This window comes from Saccopteryx bilineata, chromosome 2, assembly GCF_036850765.1.
Source record: "Saccopteryx bilineata isolate mSacBil1 chromosome 2, mSacBil1_pri_phased_curated, whole genome shotgun sequence".
In the NCBI taxonomy this organism is placed as follows: Eukaryota; Metazoa; Chordata; class Mammalia; order Chiroptera; family Emballonuridae; genus Saccopteryx; species Saccopteryx bilineata.
This window is the reverse complement of record NC_089491.1, coordinates 180,326,614-180,347,458: the sequence shown is the minus strand read 5'-3', so window position 1 is coordinate 180,347,458 and position 20,845 is coordinate 180,326,614. Positions and strand designations below refer to the sequence as shown.

Here is a 20,845-nt window from a genome sequence, read left to right as displayed (position 1 = left end):
TTCTGATTCTTCACATATTATGTTTTAACTTTGGTAGTTGCTGAATTTTTGTGTATGTCTGTTTTTGGTTTTGTTTCACTCATCTATTATATCAGATGGATGATACCTGTGATTTGGCTTGAATATTAAAGGGCATCATGAAAGCAAAATGCATAATACAAAATACATAATAAATATTAGTTCCCTTCTCACTTTGCATCCTTTCTTCCTATTAAATTCAGCCTAATGCTGTGGAGAAAAAGGAACCCTCATTCACTGTTGGTGGGACTGTAAAGTAGTACAACCATTATGGAGGAAAGTATGGTGGTTCCTCAAAAAACTGAAAATAGAACTACCTTATGACCCAGCAATCCCTCTACTGGGTATATACCCCAAAACCTCAGAAACATTGATACGTGAAGACACATGTAGCCCCATGTTCATTGCAGCACTGTTCACAGTGGCCAAGACATGGAAACAACCAAAAAGCCCTTCAATAGAAGACTGGATAAAGAAGATGTGGCACATATACACTATGGAATACTACTCAGCCATAAGAAATGATGACATCAGATCATTTACAGCAAAATGGTGGGATCTTGATAACATTATAAGGAGTGAAATAAGCAAATCAGAAAAAAACAAGAACTACATGATTCCATACATTGGTGGAACATAAAAATGAGACTAAGAGACATGGACAAGAGTGTGGTGGTTACCAAGGGTGGGGGGGGGAGGGAGGACATGGAAGGGAGGGAGGGAGAGAGTTAGGGGGAGGGGGAGGGGCACAGAGAACTAGATAGAGGGTGGCGGAGGACAATCTGACTTTGGGCGAGGGGTTTGCAACATAATTTGATGACAAAATAACCTAGACATGTTTTCTTTGAATATATGTACCCTGATTTATTAATGTCATCCCATTACCATTAATAAAAATTTATTAAAAAAAATAAAAATAAAAAAATAAATTCAGCCTAATGGTCATGATTTTATTTTATTTTGTATTATTAAAAGTCTGAAACATTATACAGATTAGAAGAGTTTCTTTAGGAAAGGTATTTTTGGATGGAAAATAAATTTCAACTGACTGATTAAGGGTATTTCTACATTTTATAACATCATCTTACATCATGCATCTTGTGGTCTTTGTTCTGTATCCTCAGTTGTCATATGCAGCCAGAGAATAATGAGTAAAAAATGCCAAATGTCTAAAGTGCACATTCAAATGCATCAAACCCAATGATTTCACTTATTTCCCATAGGGGGATGTGACAAGAGGCGGTTGGAACTTGGTACTAAGAAAGTGAAACTCAGGAGTCATGTAAAGTTGACTGAGGAAACATCGTGTATTCCAACGTGAAGGACCCCAGGGCCTGACTCTGCCTCTTCCATGTGTGCTGGTTGGACCCACCAATGATCCAGAAAGATGGGAATAACTCAGAACAAGTTTATACTCAATAGTCTACTCATTGATTAGTAAAGGTATTTTTAAACTTAAATGGTGAGAAATATGGGGTGCTTAGTTATCACAAATTGAAAAATAAATGAGTCAGTGAGCATGAATTATTTTGTACCTAGTTTATGATACTCTTCCTTCTGCACAATCCCGCAATAGGGCAATGGGATTTAGTATTCACAGTGTTCTCTGATTCTGTTTCATGATAACTAGAACATCTAAAACCCATTGTTTCTTAGGGGAAGGAATATGTTCTACACTAATTGTTGCAGACAGAGGCCAACTATATTTCCTCTTCCATTTATGTGACTGTATAATAATGAATGGCCTATTTGATAGTCTTTTCTCAATCTTTGGAAGATTCTGTTAAAGCAACAAATATTTTAACAAGTTCACAGGAGTAGGAAGACTAAACAAATAGAAAAATTTATTTTACCCTGGAACAATACCGAGTCCTGTATGTAAATTTTTATATCACTGTTTCAAGTAAGTTTTGATTCAATTTTCAACATTCATGCATGTGAATTTTTATGCGTGTTTATTTGTAACTTTGTGTATTGCTACTGCCAAGCTCAACTGTATACATCAGATCATGTGCTTTAAAAGTGCAATTTCCTTTCCTTCCCCCCCTTTTTTTTTTTAACAATTTAATATAATCGGTGTTAGAAATAAAAAGATAATGAAAATGACCAAGGAACAATAGAATAAACACAAGTTGTGTTTTGACAAGAAATTCATTAGTGTGGAAATAAACTCCCTTCTGGAGAAAGGCACTGGAATGCACCCACTGTCATGTCTCTACCAGCAGGTGACAAAAAAGACAATAGCCTTAGACCTAAAACTCCACAATTATTACTTTGCAGTTTATTTCTCATCTCCCAGGTCTGACATCTATGTTAATTTAAATGTGTATCTTCAGAAAACTCAAGACATTTTTCACTGGAGGGCTACTAATTTATAATGTTGTGTTTCTTACAATCAGTCAGAGTTACATAAGAAAGCACTAGTAATATGCAAATAGCTCATTCAAGACTCAAGATTGGGCAAATATTAAAAACAACAACACAACACAACCATATACTGCCACATTACTCTGATTAATTCAGCTATGGTATTGGCACATATTGATTTACTTAATAAAAAATACTTCTTTCATTTGCAAAAAATAGTGAATGTTATACAAAATATGGAATTTTTTATAGCTTCCTGAATATGATCACATGCTTAAACAGTGCATAAATTTTACAAGTCAAATCCTTAACATTAACTATCCCAAAAAACTTGTTATCCAGGTACAATCTTATAGAAAATAAGAATAGCACCTGACTCTACCACAATAAAAAGAAAAAGGAAAAGGAAAACAGCAAATTCCTTTTGACAACTTAAGTGATGTCACTTCAATAATCAAACACTAAATACTTTTTACTAATCATGATCTTAACTTAAATTTCAGCTCTATAGATGTAAATATTTATAACTTTAGCTTTAGTGCACAATTTCTTTTTTGTTTAAAAGCACTTTATAATTCAAAATGGTATTTAGAGTTTTGAATGTACAGAACTATCACATACAAGGGTATTCAAGAGTGATTCAGAGTCCCAGGTGTTTCCACATCCTGATGAAAATAGAAACTACTAAATGAATTTGAGCTGCAGTAATTCAAGCTTCTTGCTGTTGTTATATACGGTCTCTAAACTTCACAAGTATATATCAAGGCACACAGAGCCTCCAATTCTAGCCGCCTTTTTAAAAGTCTCCTATTTTAGTTCTGTTCACAGGCAGCAGGAAGTCCAATCGATAGAGGGTAGAATCTTCAAGTGCTGCCATTCCTACAATATGAGGCATTTTCAGTGGCTGAGTTCAAAGTCTGTTTGTGGTTTTTGTTTTTTGCTTTCGCATTTTAGAGAGGTTGGGGAATGAGAGAGTTTAGAGGGCTCATTGTAAGACCCTCCCACTCTTAGATAGCTTTACTCAGATGAATTACTCATAACAGCAATCTCACGATAACCCCTGTGTTGGAAAATATTACAACTTGGCCTATGTATAAGCCTGTCCACCAGGATTCCAGTTGATTCCAGTTGATGTCTTAGCAGAAAAATAAATCTGATGAGTTCTGGTTAAACTAAATCCCTAGTTATTACTTTCTGGATAGCTAACAAAAATTCTTTTAAAAAAATCAATGGATATAGCTCATTGCTTGGAGTAATTTAGCCTTTTAATTTAATTTATATATTAGGTAAAATTCTGAAGTTATTGGAGGGTTCTGTTCTCTAGCACCAGGTACTAATGGTCCCCTCAAAGAAACCATGTTCACACATTAATCAGATCCAACAGTGCTCAGAAATAATGGTTTAAAATGAAGTATTTTCTTTTTTTCAATTAAATTTTATACATGAAAATGTTTTTTTATAATAGTCGTATTTTCAAATTAAGATCACCTTATTGTCACTCTTGTTCTTATTTTTAAAATCCATGTTGTACAGTAGTAGTATGCAGATATAATGCATTTCTTTTACTCCATGGGTTTTTAAGTAAAAAAAAAAAATAGTATGGTAATAATGCTCTTTTTGAACTTATTTCTCTTTTGTTCTCCAGATAGTGTGAATGGAAATTCATTTCCTTTCATTCCATTTCACATACCAAATAAAAAATAAAAATTACAGAAGGTGTTCTTACAGGATTAAGCATACCCCTTCTAACTACTGAAACCAGGGGTTTGGAATTCACATCTCTATAATCAAAACTGGAAGTCACTGGAAGACTTTAAAATAACTGTATCACCTCAACCAGAGTCATGTATGGAAATAAACCCCTTGCATGGATTCTTTATACACATAATCTCAAAGTTTAACTGCTCCAAAATTAAAAAAAAAAAATTAACATCTACCACTGAAGAGAATATTTTCTTCATCATAATTATGAAGTTTTATTTTAACTAAAACCCTTTACAATATTTTGGAAAAAAAAGTAATGTTAAGAAAGTCATCAGCACTGAAATCAGAGGTGTGATTCTTGCTATATATTAGTTTCTCTTTCAGAGGGATTATTCCCTGTTCTCATATTTTTGACATCAATATTCTTTTGTTTAGATTTGTTCAAAGGTTCAGATTCTCTGGACTCAGGATTATATACTTTTTTCCTTGCTTTTTCCAACGTCTTGTCTTTTGCTAGCAATCTATAGTTTATAATATTGCCAATGAGCAGCCACACACTTGATACGAACACAATAGCTCCACAGGATATATACATATATTTATATTCTCCAGTTTCATCCACCAGTTTACCTAAGAAACAAAAAAACAAACAAAAAATATTTCAATATAAAATAATAAAGAAGCCATAAATAAGAAAAATTTTAAATGAATTTTTTCAAAGTATGTACCTATTTCTTATTTACATTAATATTAAATAAAACTTTAATAGAGAAAAATATTCTAGACTATATATATAAGTATTTTATATATATAAGGAAAGGCAAGTATGGGCACAATCAGCATTATAGTATCAGTATGTTAAAATTATTGAATATTATGTCCCTTAATAAAAATGTACAACCAAGACAAAGTAATGCTTTTGCATGCATGTTCATAAATGCATACATGTGTGAGGTACATTTTTTACATCTATACATGTAAAACTAGATATATTTATCTATTTACAGCATACACACTGAAATTGCTTCATTCTTTTCCATGCTTCCTATCTTCTTCTTCTTCTACTTCTTTTTTTTTTCTAATTAAGTAAGAGGTGGGGTTAGTAAGGAGGCAGAGACAGACTCCTGCATGCGCTCAACCTGACAAGCCCCTTACAGTGCAATGCTCTGCTTATCTGGGCTGCTCTATTGCTTGGCAACCGAGCTGTTTCAGAGCCTGAGGTGAGGCCATGAAGCTATCTTCAGTGCCCGGAGCCAAGTTGCTCAAACCATTCAAGCCATAACTGCAGGAAGAGAAGAGAGACAGAAGGGAAGAGAGGGGTGGAGAAGCAGATAGTCGCTTCTCCTGTGTACCCTGATGGGAAATTGAACCTGGGACTTCTACACCATCTGCCGATCTCTACCACTGAGCCAACTGGCCAGGGCCCTATCTTTTTAATAAAGAAGGAAATGTTACATTCTTTAGGAAAGACCCCAAAGCTTTTATAAAGTTCATAACAGGGCATGATATTTACTAATAGCTTTTTCTATGCCCAGCACTAGGCTAAACACTTTTATTTGCAATATCTCATTTAATTCTACAAAAGCACTCTGAAGTAAGCCAACCCTGGTTACACAACCAGGGAGTTGGCAGGGTCTGGGCTCTAGTCAACGTCTGCCTGAATCTCATATTCCTAACTGTTCTGTAAAATAGCTTCACCAAACCGCTTGGTTAAGTGTTATGTCACTTTTGTGGCTAATCCCAGTTTCTCACTTTATCTGAATCTAAATTATTAAGGCCAAACCAAACAGGAAGAAAATATTTATTCCATTTCATAATTGAAAACATTAAAAAATAGCTTGGTGCCATATAATCTGAAGGTTTATTGACTTTTAAAAATGTTTTAGTTCATAATTTTGCCCCTTGCTTTTGCAGGCACCTAATTCTTTTTTTTTAATTGAATTTTATTGGGCTGGGGTTGAGAGGGGGTGGAGGATGGTGGAGGATAGAGGGGGAGTAAATGGTGAGGCACCTAATTCTTAACAATAATTATTATCAGCAAAATGGAATCTACACAAATCCATGTTGTGTATTATGTGCTTATTCCAGGTGATTCTGATATAGACCTGTTTGTTTAGTCAGAGTCTCTATCATTCCAAGGAAAATCTAGTCAGAGGCTCAGTGCTAAATTCAGCTATTTGTGAAATTATCTGTTTGAACAGGTTCCCTGTTTTAATTATGTAAATGGTGGAATAAGCTTATTTGAATAAATATGACATATATAAACATAATGAAATTGCATAATTTAATTTTCCATTCTAACTTTATCAAATATTTCTATTCATGCAATGATTGCCACATTTCAAAATACATAAACAGTAGTTCTATGCACTCCTCAGTCTTAATGTCATTTTGGGCTGCTGTATCAACATATCTTCTATATGTTTCGGGGATTTTTTATCATCATCAAGGAACCATATATGATTTCCAGAATTAAAGTTTCATTTCTTTGTGAGGACTGCAGTAAAAGTTTGGGCAGAAAAAAATTAAAATAAAAATCATGCCCTCCCTACCTTTTATTTCCCTACTAAGAAGAATGGTAGGAGCTGCAGCAACCTTGTGAGAAGTAACTACAACAGGACCCATGCATTCAAAAGTATTTACTGAGTGCCTACAATGTGTAAGATGCCTTTCTAGAAGATACTAAATGCTGTTGAGGAGAAGCCAGTCTAAAAGTCACAGAGTGTCCCAGGGGTAGCAAGAGGCAGAAACAGGATGAAAGGAATGGCTACAGTGTGAGAACTACAACAAATCAATTACTGCCCCTGCACCAGTGGTGCAACTGTTTGGCAATATTAACCCAATAAGCATTCAAGGACACAGAAAGTGATATAAATGTTATTAATAAAGGTTCTCAGCACAAGTAGCAGTAGCCAAATCAGATTCCTTCATTTTCCTTCTTAAAGCCCACCACAATATTTGTTGACCTGACTTGATTTTTTTCATCCTGCCAGAGTTGCTGAAATACAAGTTTCTCTGTTGATAATAAAATATTTCTTGCTAATGAATAGGCTTCTGAAACTCATTTGATAAAACTGCTTCCATATGAAAAGTTGGCCAATTGTACTTATCTTATAAAACAAAATAAGTTGGCTAGTAAGTAAGAATGACTGTTTTTTACTTTTTTTGAAAGTGTTTTGGTGCCATGGTATATCTGCATTGAGACATATATACCCCCCAAAACAACTATGTGATTTACTAGAGGACAGCTAGGATGGACAGAAAGTCCACAAATACACAACTCGTTCCTAACCTAATAAAGAGCAAAGGTAAAAAAGTCAAAAGTGCCTTAATATTAGTAAATTAGACCTGAATTTCTCCACTTTCAAAATGATTCCTTAATGTCATGTAGGAAGCCATTTATAAACAACTTAAATACTGTGAAAATTTTACATTCAGCCCCACAGTAACAGTGACTACTAGGCCAGGAGTCTATCTCAATACCTGCTTATACAGTAGTTACTAGGAAAGACTGCCCCACAAGAAGTATTTAATATTTATAACGCTAAAGCCTATGGCTAAACAGTCTAAACTCCAAAATGAACTTATACCTGTGCTTTTACTTAGTCTTCTTACTGGGTTATTAAATATAGATACTCTTGTAGGTATATTAAAAATATCTCAGATCTTAAAATTTAAAGGTAGTTTTTATAACTTATAAGAAATATAAGTGTCTGATAAAAAATTACCTTTATTGGATTTCTTTTCATTTTAATATATTCCTACCAGTGATTTAAAAGTATTCCTTCATTAAGCATATATCAAGTTTGACATCAATATAACAGTAAATAAAATAGATTCTAATACTGTGAGAGCATTAAATTGTTTGCTCATTTTAATATAGACAGAAGAGAAATCTATTTAGCAATGACAAAAATTATAAAAATATGACTTTTCATGATGCATTTTTAAGTCACAAAACAACTGATATGGGCAAAAAACTAAAAATTATGTTACCAGTTATCAGTTTAACTTAAATTCTTAAGTTTTAGGTTCAGGTTCTGAAACAAATTTAGATCTAAATTGAACTAATTATGAAGTTTAAAAATACATAATAAAATCTAAAATTAACATACCCAAAGCCTTTGGGCTACTAATATTTTTTTATTATTGCAAAGTACGTTATATACTATAAAGAAAGTCTCAGTTAATGGCTATTGATTTTAGGTTTTTTGCTGGCCTTACTAAGAACTATACTTACCAGCAAGTGGAGGGCCAAGAAGAACTGGACAACACTCCACAACTGTGACGAGTCCCACAGCACTGGAAAATCTTTGAGCACCAACAAGGTCCATGAGAGTTTCAAAGAGGAGAGCGCTAACACCCCCAAATCCAAGACCAAAAAATACAGCATAAACCACCAGGCTTGTGTAGCTCTCTGCCAGCGGGCACAGGAGATGGCACACTCCGGTGAACATGATTGCAAAACAGAAGTAGTACTGGATTCGAGTTCGAACAAGTTTGGAGTTTGCAATTAATCCCACAGCAGGCCTGGCAAACATATCAACAAAAGCCACAACAGACAGCAGGAAGGCTGCAGAATACTCATCAATTCCTTTGTCTTTAGCATATGGAGCCAAGAATATAATGGGGGCAAAAAATCCCAGAAACAAAATGACATTTCCAGATAAGTATATCAAAAATCCTCTATGCTTGAAGAGGGAGAAATCTAAATAGTTATTAATTTTTTCCCATATTGATTTCTTCACATCTGAATCATGAGATCCCACGCCAATCTTATTTTTGGACTCAGTCGTTTGTTTGGGTCCAAGGGATCTCATGAGGGAACCAGCCACACAGGCATTTAAGAGTATGCCTCCCAAAATCAAGAAACTTCCTTTCCAGCCGAAAGTATTAAAAAGGAACTGATTGAAAGGAGCTAAGGTACTTAAGAAAACAGGACTTCCTGCCATGGCAAGTCCAATTGCCATGGGTCGTTTCTTATAGAAGTATTTCCCAATGATTGTTAAGGCAGGTTGCAGGTTGAAGGCTAGACCCAAACCTGCAAAGAACAAAACAAAAGAGAAAAAAACACAAACATTATGCCACACAGAAAAGAAATGAGTCTTCAAAATGTACAGTCAATTGGGTGAAGCAGATCTCAAAATACAACAGTAAGTAGTGGTTTTTGTTAATTATAAATATCAAAGAAATAGTACAGAAAAAGGTTCTCATAACGGGTATTTGATACGTACAACAGTTTTACATTCCTCTCATTCTAAAGCATAAAAATAAACCTAAAAACTTCTACTGATGTTTAATAATTATAGAACAGGTTGAAACGAGGATAAAATGATCAGTTCTTTTTTTTTTTTTTTTACAGAGAGAGAGTCAGAGAGAGGGATAGACAGGGACAGAGAGAGGTGAGAAGTATCAATCATCAGTTTTTGGTTGTGACACCTTAGTTGTTCATTGATTGCTTTCTCATAATTGCCCTGACCATGGGCCTTCAGTAGACAGAGTAACCCCTTGCTTGAGCCAGCGACCCTGGGTCCAAGCTGGTGAGCTTTGCTCAAACCAGATGAGTTCGCGCTTAAGCTGGTGACATCAGGGTCTTGAACCTGGGTCTTCTGCATCCCAGTCTGATGCTCCATCCACTGCACCACTGCCTGGTCAGGCTGATCAGTTCTCATAATTACAATCATTTCATTCCATAGAGTTTCATCTCTTTTTATATTTACATACCTATCATATGATAGATTATTTTTTTGTTGTGGGAAAGACTGCATTTAAAATGTGACTCTCTTCTATTCAGAATTGAACAGACTGAAACTTTGTCACTTATAGTCTAAGGTTTCCCCAGAGATATTTCTTCAAAACCATGCAAATAATAACAAAGAAGAAACTTATGCCTTTAGTTTCAGGCTCCCCATCCCTCACATTCCACATTTTATGAATATTGATGAACATGTGTGTTAATTAAAAAAAAAATAATAATTTTGGAACTTGAAACATATTCTTATTTCAAGGAGTAAAGGTTATTGTTTACATAAGTCCAAAGTTCCTGCTGTCTAGGGAACTCCTTGGCAGTGCTAAATATTTCCTTTGAAAATGAATTATTTCTTATAGCTCACCAAGGTACTATTCAGCAATAGTAATGAAAGAGTTTGTTATAAAAGTAAATAAAATTGATTTATATAAATTACCTCTCTTTTAACTTTAGCGTAGGTATTATTCCATATTATTTTAAAAGTTAGAATACTATATTCTATTACTATAGAAGAAAGAATTCTACATTTATCAATTTATGTAAATTGACACAGTTCTGCAAACTGGTTAAGTATTTAGATTCTGGGATACTCAGTTCTGAGTACAAACACTTATTGTAGACATTTAATACAAATGTTTTCTATGAGTAAGAGGGTCTCTGAAAGCTGACTGGAAGGAACCAAGAACATGCTCTGGAGAGTAACAGAGCAGTATGCTTTCTGATACTACTTCTGCCATACCTGTGAGATTTGCAGAATAAGTGTACCTATACCCAACTTAACAAGATAGAAAACTGACCAGCCTACGGTCAGTGGCTTGTAAGTGGAAGAAACAAAATTAAAAATCAGGAATTGTTTTGAATTGTGTTTTAAAATTGTGTCCTAAATTTCCTTACCCTATGCCATATTACTTCCCTCCACCCGCATTCTGTCACCTGGAATTTGCCTTCAGACGTGAATCTGAGTTCTCCTTAAAAGTGGCCATCTACTTCCTATTCTGGCATGGCACAACAAATAGGAGATTTGAAATAAAAAGATCTAAATCTGCCTCAGCTACTTACCTATGTATACTACTCAGCAAAACATTTAGACTTCTTCAGTTCAAATTCCCTCAACAAAAATAAGGGTTGCCAAAATCAACTAAGTTCTAGAACTGTAAGATATTATATAAATATGACATTGTGATTACTATTATTTGCTAATATTTGTTTGAAAGTAACAAAATGCTGGGCATTCTGTAAAGTACTATATGTTATTTATTTTTATTTAATCATTCCAAGAAGTTCCTAAGGAAAAAATTCTCATTTTTCTCAGCTTAAAGACAAAAAGAATGAGGCATAGTAATGTTAATTTACCTATGATCACACAGCTAATATATGCTGAGTCAGGCTTTGAAAAACAAGAACTGTCTGATTTCAGATACCAAGAACTATTGTCTGATAATGACTTTAGATGAATTTCTGATAGGTGTATTAAATGATTGACTCTAGAAGTAGAAGCACCAAAGCCTTCAAGACACAAAAGAAGGAAACTGAAATGAGAATAATCTACAGGGTGTAGATATTTCTGGTACAGTAATACCAAAATTACCTCTTCTCTAATACATCTATTTTTAGATCCAACCTTATTTCCACAATCAAATGTAATTATTTCAGCAGAATGGAAAAGGCAGTCTCTCCACTATGAAAATTCCTAGATATAAAAAGATCCTCATTTACAAAAAGTGTTTTACCATATCAAAAAGGAAGAGAGTTGTCAAGAGAAAAATGTTAACATCACTGTGTTGCAGGCTTTAATGCATCTAATTTCTTTTATCTCATGATACATAAGTGCAACTTTAGACTGATCTAAAAATCACAACAGAAGGAGAAATACATTTACCTGTTTATCTATGGGTATAAGAAGAAGAGTTAATATCTTACATATTGAAGTCTAATTTTCTTAAAACTGAGTACAGATTTGTTTGATTCAATTTATTACTGATACTAATAAAAATAGTGTTTTAAAAATGTACATATTCAGGTCAGTTTGCATCTAGAGACATTATGCATGAGAAACATTTATAATAAAATGATAGTATGAAATATATTTGTGGTTAGTGGCAAATGTGTCTTATAAACCTTTTAAACAGCATCTTTTAGTAAGGAAAATAAAGGGTACCAAGTACAGCGCTTTACCACAAATAGAACACAGACACCAATAATTCTGTCATTGAAGCTAAGCCAGGACATCCAAAAAATATCTTTGGGCACCATTTCTAATCTATTACAAGTGATACATTAGATACTCTAGTGTTAAGTAATAAAAAATACATTAAAAAAATAAATAAAGCTATTTATATGCCAGAAAGCCTCTTTCATCATCTTGACTAATGGAAGAGGACAGACAAAAGCAGTTTTGTTTTTGACATTTATATCATAGAACATTATGTATTGATAAATCATTTTTTTCTATTACTTGAAATGATTTTGATTGGATATTCCATAGCTAATATTTCAATGTACTAGATGAAAATTATTTAAACCTGGTGTAAAAATAGAATTAAAAGAAATAAATAAAAATGTTCTGTTTTTCATGCTTTTTAGAGAGCTTTGTAAACAACATGAGTGTTAAGATAATAAGCTAAAAACAAAACTTACCTCCAAGGACTCCGACAGTGAGGTAGAGCTCTATTACACTGGTACTAAAAGAGGCTGCAACCATTCCCGCACAGCATAGTAAACCTCCAACCATCACCACTGGCCGGCTACCATATTTATTCACCAAAACACTACTTATGGGACCTGAGTGGAGATGAGATAAGAAATATTCAGTTGCTGGGTCATTTATTTTTAAGATCATTGATTTTGAAAGCTAAGAAAGCACATTTTAATGATAAAAGGAAAACAGTAGTTTATATGGAATATAATGCCTTTTTAATACTTTCCAATCAGTTTGGTTATCTTTAACCATATATATGAAAATATAAAATAATAAATTACAACTATTTATGACCATACTCATTTAATTTTTGATGGTAAAGTATTTCAAGAAGACAGAGCTCAACTGTCTATTTTAATAAGTGCAGGTAAATTAATGTAACAAAAACCTAGGCATTACATAAATGACTTCTGTGTGTTAGAAGTATTTTAGTATACTGTGTGCACACACACATACATATCCTTAATTATATTTGAAATTTTTTTTTTGTGACAGAGACAGAGAGAGAGACAGATAGGGACAGACAGACAGAAAAGGAGAGAGATGAGAAGCATCAATTCTTTGTTGTGACACCTTAGTTGTTCATTGAGTGCTTTCTTCTATGTGCCTTGACTGGGGGGTACAGCAGACCGAGGGGCCTCTTGCTCAAACCAGCGACCTTGGGCTCAAGCTGGTGAGCTTTTGCTCAAACAAGATGAGCCCGCGCTCAGCAACCTTGGGATTTCAAACTTGGGTCCTCTGTGTCCCAGTCCAACGCTCCATTCACTGTGCCACCTCCTGGTCAGGCTATAGTTCAATCTTTTAATTAGAACTCACTATGTGAAACATGAACATTGAGGACTTGGATTCAAAACTAATTTAATTTAGAAGAGCCAGATAGTGACTGGAAAGAAGATTTTGAAATGTCTTTGCTTATTTAATGTACGTTTTCTGGATATATGTGTATATTTGTGTGTGTGCATAAAACAGGAGTGATTAAAATAATATGTTTAAATATGTGTAAGAAGCTCTTTTGGTAATTATAAATTAAAGTTGTACATATTAATAAAGTGGTGCATCTCATTTAATGCACAGCATTTTTTTCTTTAATGGTGCTTTTTATAATACCATATTTCCCCATGTATAAGACACACCTTAATTTTAGGGCCTGAAATTTGAAAAAAAAATGTATTGCATAAAGTTATTGAACTCAAGTTTATTCATCATAAAATTCATACAACTCCTCATCCTCATGAAAAAGTGGAAATGCAAGTAAAAAAAATCTACAACCACTGTGTAAGACGCATCCGGTTTTTAGACCCCAAATTTTTCATAAAAGGGTGCATCTTATTCATGGGGAAATACTGTAATGTTACAACATAACAATTGAGGTTTCAAGTCAATGATATTGCATACTATTTTATAAGACCTGTCAATGTGTAAATGATTTGATTTGACATTATCTTTTTTTTTTTAAAGGAGAGTCCAGAGAACTCTTCCTGCTTTTTTTAAAAATTTTTATTCATTTTTTAGAAAGGAGAGAGAGAGAGAGAGAGAGAGAGAGAGAGAGAGAGAGAGGAGAGAGAGAGAAGGGGGTAGGAGCAGGAAGCATCAACTCCCATATGTGCCTTGACCAGGCAAGCCCAGGGTTTCGAACCGGTGACCTCAGCATTTCCAGGTCGACACTTTTTCCACTGTGCCACCACAGGTCAGGCCTGACATTATCTTTTTAACTTCAAACTTGTATTTCACTTGAAATTAGGAACACAGCTTTTTTTAAAATTACTTAACTAACTCAATTTAATTCAGGTTAATTCAAATCAGTTTAATGCTTTATTTCTTTTTTTTAATTTTTTATTTATTTATTCATTTTTAGAGAGGACAGAGAGAGGGAAAGAGAGACAGAGAGAGAGAGAAGGGGGGAGGAGCTGGAAGCATCAACTCCCATATGTGCCTTGACCAGGCAAGCCCAGGGTTTCAAACCGGCGACCTCAGCATTTCCAGGTCGACATTTTATTCACTGCGCCACCACAGGTCAGGCCTAATGCTTTATTTCTTGAGCTCCCAGTATAAACCCTGTTGACATAGGACAAAGATAAATAATAAAAGCACACCTATAATCCTCAGTGTATTGTTAGTCCAGAGAAAAAATAATCAAGAAGTTATTTTAAAAACTGTGATGGATGCTGTGGTAAAAATGATACTATCAGAATAAATTCAAAGGCATTTACTAATACGCTGGATTAATTAAAATGATCTCTTCTCAGTATCACTGATATTATATATACCTCTTTCTATGATATGCCCAGATTATTAACAAATGAGTTAACCGACTATTAGATTTTATAAATGTGTTTGTCCAAAATATGTAAATTTAAATTGGAATATAGACTATGAGTTGCAGCTAAATTTGCAATATATATGAAATAAGGATATCTATGTATTGGGATAACCAGGCTTTTTTCCATTACTGTGATTAACTAAGGGTAGCCACTGAAGGAAATATTTAGAGGTCTTGGCATTTTTTTAAGTGGCTTAGATAATTTCTACATTAAAAGAAGAGTTATAATTTTTACAAATAATTTTAAGTTATATGCTTTTTAGTTAAATAATATCCTCTATGAGCTATATTTATATATTTACATAATTCATCTAAAATCTTTTTTTTAGCAAAAAAAGGTATACTTTGCCCTGGCCGGTTGGCTCAGCGGTAGAGCGTCGGCCTGGCGTGTGGGGGACCCGGGTTCGATTCCCGGCCAGGGCACATAGGAGAAGCACCCATTTGCTTCTCCACGCCACCCCCCCCTTCCTCTCTGTCTCTCCCTTCCCCTCCCGCAGCCAAAGCTCCACTGGAGCAAAGATGGCCCGGGCACTGGGGATGGCTCCTTGACTTCTGCCCCAGGTGCTAGAGTGGCTCTGGTCGCAATAGAGCGACGCCCCGGAGGGGCAGAGCATCGCCCCCTGGTGGGCAGAGTGTCGTCCCTGGTGGGCGTGCCGGGTGGATCCTGGTCGGGCACATGCGGGAGTCTGTCTAACTGTCTCCCCATTTCCAGCTTCAGAAAAATACAAAAAAAAAAAAGGTATACTTTATAAATGACTACTTAGAAATAAGACTCCTTGCTGTTTAATATTAAATACTTATAAATGTCATTAAATGTCTACTTTGCAACAGTTGTGGGTCAAAATTTAAATTATTATATAGAACATAAAATGTACCCATTTTGTAAAGAATTTCTAAATGCTTATATTAGCTTAGGGAGGCATCTATGATCAGATATAAAACAACACCATCCACTACCTTTCTCCATTCTACAAACAAGTTAGTTTATTGTTATTAACAAGAGAGATAAAGTTATATATATGTATATATTCTCATCACATGAGATTTTTATTAAACATGAGCTAGCTTCCCAGGTGCCCCTTTCTGATGAATCATATGCCTAACTATACTCTGAGCTCATTCATTCATTTATTTATTAATTCAGTCATTCCAGAAGTTTGTATTCAACATGTGTTTTCCAAGTAATCATGATGTTTAAACATTAATTATGTCAAAAAAGAGAATTCTGTACCTGCTAATAGGTATAACTGAATCCATATCTAAGTATAGCAATTATTTTTCATCAAAATTCTTTGTTCTATTTTCTCAAGCAGTTATAAAAAATGGCATACACAAATAATGTTTTATTTCCAAAAAATTCAAAAAAGTATCATAATGTATCTAAATCAGACTATCCACTAATTTCTTCTGAGACTGCTTTCCATTCTAAGAATTTTTGGTGTCAAGTGTAATGGTCACGTTCATGCTAACATTGAAGTTGTTTAGGAGAGGTTTCTTCAGAGAGCATATTTTTTCTCCCAATGAAATAACAAAGACTGAGCTTAATTTTTTTCAGCAGCTGGTTTTGACATGTATGAAGTGTTGTCTAACAAGGAAACTCGTTAGAGACTCCATGCTTAAGTTTTCTGTTGGGTTCCTGGTCACACAGGCATTCATTCTCTGTCTGGCTGGCATATACCGAGATCCCAGACTTCTGGAAGGAAAGCAGACGTTAGCAGAAACTCTTTATTTGTTACTTCTTTGTCTTCTGAAAGCTACTCTTAACAGTTTCTTCTGTCTTTTGTGGTTGTGGTTGCATAACACTTAGTGAAAGTATATTTATTCTGTCAAGGAAGCTTTTGTGGGTTCTTATAAATTACAGAGTTTGCCCATTCTTAGAACTCCTGTTGCACTTACAGTAACACATACTTATTTCATTTGTTTAAATCTTGCTCATATATTCTATTCTAAACTCTGTAAAGGTGACTGCCATATATACTATTATTATTCATCACCATTTACTGATTTATTACTCTTTGCAATCAGTGTGCTAAGAATTGTGTGTGAATTATTGTATATGATTTTCATGGAAATCTGATGAAATAATTGCTTAACTAAAGTTATGCAAGAGCTGATAAAACTGAAGTGTGCAAAATGTTTAGATAAGTTGTTCAAGATCATATCAGTATAAGTGGTTGAATGTGGCTATCAGGTCAGAGTCATCTGATTATAAAACCATGCTCTTAACTATTGCACAGAAAACAGTCAACAATAGCAGGGCTATGTCACCATCCTTAGAAATACTTGATTGCAAGATTGGCTTTTGGCCGGCATCTGGGGACTTGGATTTCAGAAGTATTCCCATCATTCCCTAACTGAATCACAGTTTGTTTTACAAACAGTGTGGTTTATGCTGAATGTGTGCTTTTCTTCTGGAAGTCTAGAACTTTGGTATATACTAAACAGAGAATGCCTTTGTGACCAGGAACCCAACAGAAACCTTAAGCACTGAGCCTCTCATGAGCTTCCTTGTTGGACCACACATCACACATGTCAAAACTAGTTGCTGAAGGAATTAAGCCCATCCTTTGTGATTCCATTGGGAGAAGACTCTTGGAAGTTTGCAGCTGAATTCCTCTGTGCTTCACCCCATGTGCATTTTCTTTCCTGATTTTATTTTGCATTCTTTCCCTGTAATAAATCATAACCATGGAAGACATGGTTGAGTTCTGTGAATCTAGAAAGCCTGGGTTTGATCTTAAGGACGGTGAATGTAACTACTATTCTATATCTATCCTATTGTAAATTCTGAGTTTGCATGTAGTACTTACAAAGAGATGAGTTTTTGTTAATAATTTTAAAAGTTATGACATATGTATATCTATATATGTATGTATACTAGTCTAATGTTTTATATATTGTTCTGTAGACATAGATTCATAGTGCTTGTTTTTATTTCTTTTGTATATTGCATGAGTATAAAATAAATGTTGTAAGAAATTTGAAGAGTATATTATATAATGAACATTTCATAAAATATATTTGATCACCTAAAACTATGAATTGAAATTGACTATCAACTTGAACTATATAAAGTTTTTATGCACAGCATAAATACTAACAGAAGAAATGATAAAGTGCTGTAATTTATTTTTCATTTGCTTTATTTCCAATTTGTATATGGTAGTATCCTGTCATATCAAATGATAAAAAGCACTAGTGCAGGACTGGGAGAGAATCGTTTGCAATTTCAGAAATTTATCTGTGTTTACAACCATAGTATTTTCTTACTAACAGAGACTTTAAATTTTAAATATTTTTCAAAGAGATTTTTTGAATTAAAAAACTGTTACTTTTAAGTTGGGCAGAGGGTGGGCTCCTCTTCATTAACTACTTGTTTGCCTGAAGTTTATTTCTGTGCTGAAGTTCAGGTTGAAAAATCTACCTGGTTTCTCTCTCCATGTGATTACTTTTCATTTAAATTAGGTAAAAAAAAACATGAGCAGAGAGTCCCTGATAATTGGAAAGCAGCTATTGCATTTGCTTTTTGAATGGATGAAGACATAAATGCTACCCAGGTAAATCATCAGTTAGCATGTGTCCTAAAATAAGTGCCTCAGTTTAACTTACTAGAGTTCATTCAGCTCCACAAGAGATGAATCTATGTCAGCTGAAGACACTCAGAGTGTATTTGCTCAAAAATTTAATCAGTATTTTAAGTGCATGAAGGTTTTGAGTGAGTGTTTTAAGTAGTTGTAGGGACTGATTAACATGGCAGTTATACTTGGTGCATAATAAGGACAGAAGATAACATGGTCCACAAACTCATCTTTGCATCTGCTGTTTCCTCTATTGGGAATGTTCCTCCCTTTATACTTAAATGGATTTTTTTAATTTCTCATACTCAAGCCTCTGCAGATATATCGACTCCTCAGAAAGACTGTTCACCATTTCAACAGATGAAGCTCTCAAACTTTAATAGGGTACTAAATGCTACTTTAAAATACCTCCTAATAAATTTATAATTCATTTTTAACACTTTCTATATTAAATATTTTTCATTCTTTGCATATTTCAATGCCTTCTGCTATTGGCCTGTATGCAAGACACGTTTTTGAATTTTATTTCATTGAGAAGATAGTTATGTTTGTTTGTCTTTTTCTCTTTGTATATGAACTCTTTCTATCTCTATATTCATTCAACCACAGATTGTTCCAACTAGGCATCATCACAGCTGTTTAAAAGGGATAATCATGCTACTTGTATTGGAGTGGGGGAAGTGGACCAATAGACATCTTATCCAAATCTTTTAATACAAATCAAAGGGTTTGAAAGTGATCATTCTCTAAGCTCAAGGACAGAAATCAGAAATGCCAAACACTTCCTTGGTGTTTAAGGTTACATTATTTTCAACCAGAAAAGACATTTTCACTTGTTTAAGGCTGGTACAATGAATAGATGATAATAAAATTTCTTAAGGATTTGAAACTTCTAAGTTCTTCATATTATAAAGCACATTTAATCCTATAACCCCTACAAAGTTGTCATTATTTCTTCATTCCCACTTTATTTTTCATTCCCATTTTATAAGAAAACTGAGGTGCAAAGTAATCACTTTTGAGGAGTGCTCAAGCACTCCTGCTATAACTGCCTAGGTGAACATTTTTTTTTTTTTTCTGAGAGGAATGATTAAATATCCTTTACTTGCATAATGCTTATTCTTTAAAATAAAAATTGAAGGCCCTGGCCGGTTGGCTCAGCGGTAGAGCGTCGGCCTAGCGTGCGGAGGACCCGGGTTCGATTCCCGGCCAGGGCACACAGCAGAAGCGCCCATTTGCTTCTCCACCCCTCCGCCGCGCTTTCCCTCTCTGTCTCTCTCTTCCCCTCCCGCAGCCAAGGCTCCATTGGAGCAAAGATGGCCCGGGCGCTGGGGATGGCTCTGTGGCCTCTGCCCCAGGCGCTAGAGTGGCTCTGGTCGCAACATGGCGACGCCCAGGATGGGCAGAGCATCGCCCCCTGGTGGGCAGAGCGTCGCCCCTGGTGGGCGTGCCGGGTGGATCCCGGTCGGGCGCATGAGGGAGTCTGTCTGACTGTCTCTCCCTGTTTCCAGCTTCAGAAAAAAAAAAATGAAAAAAAAAAAAATTGACATTTAATACTACATTACACAAAACTTATATTTGACATTCCCTGCTCTTTGCAATAATGTTTAAGAAGATAAAAAATAAGACTATAGATTGCCTACCCAAAGCCATGCCCTCTTCTTTCTTCTTAACTAAATCCTGATTTTGTGTTATACTTAACCTTTTCTGTGAGAGCCCAGGCCTAACACTGGGGATGGGGCTGTGAATCATAAATATTACAAGCAAATCATGATAAGACCATTTCCATTATCAAATATTGGTTTAAACATATGCATTTTGTGCTCATTTATATAGTTAAGCACTCTCTGGGGACTGCTAACAAAGTATTTCCTCAGTCTTATAAAGCAATAAAATGTCCTCATATGTTCTCATGACGTGATGCATTGGAGGCACTATAGTTATCTGTGGACCATGAAGGGTGCTTGAAGATCAGGCAGATGCTAGAGCCCTTGATTAGAGCAAACAGCCAATAAATCAACCAAGCCATAATATAGATATTGTATATATATAATATCATAAAATTTCCTTATTAGTTTACCAGTGGATACTGAATTTTTCCCTACTTACTATCTAGAACAACCCAACTAACATAATAATAAAAAATCAATTTTTATTAAAAATTTTTAAAAATCTGTTAAAACCATTTCACACTAAGAAGTAGTTAACATTAACTAAATACCCTCTTTTCCTCCAAAGTTCAAAGGGTTACTTATTTCAAATAATTATCTCAGCATGATCTAACTACAGAACATTTAAAGTGATTCTGACATTTTCCAATTTGTTATTTAAATGTTGGAGTAGTTTACTCTCAATAGGGTTTTTGAAATATGGATATAAAATTCCAAATGTATCTTAAAAATATATACATA

General features: G+C 34.6%; 1 protein-coding gene across 6 annotated transcripts in view; it reads right to left on the bottom strand.

The window, feature by feature from the left end:
* Positions 1–865: 865 nt before the first annotated feature.
* SLC16A7 (solute carrier family 16 member 7) overlaps positions 866–20,845 on the bottom strand; it is a 221,492-nt gene continuing 201,512 nt past the window's right edge. For 5 of the 6 annotated variants that reach the window (XM_066258875.1, XM_066258874.1, XM_066258872.1 and 2 more), the window contains 3 exons: positions 12,476–12,619; positions 8,330–9,130; positions 868–4,719 (listed from right to left, as the gene is read on the bottom strand). In XM_066258875.1, the coding sequence (XP_066114972.1) occupies positions 4,451–4,719; positions 8,330–9,130; positions 12,476–12,619 (1,214 nt within the window). In that variant the 3' untranslated portion in view covers positions 868–4,450. Of the gene's footprint in view, positions 4,720–8,329; positions 9,131–12,475; positions 12,620–20,845 lie in introns of all 6 variants that reach the window. The other variant, XM_066258876.1, reaches the window with a different exon arrangement.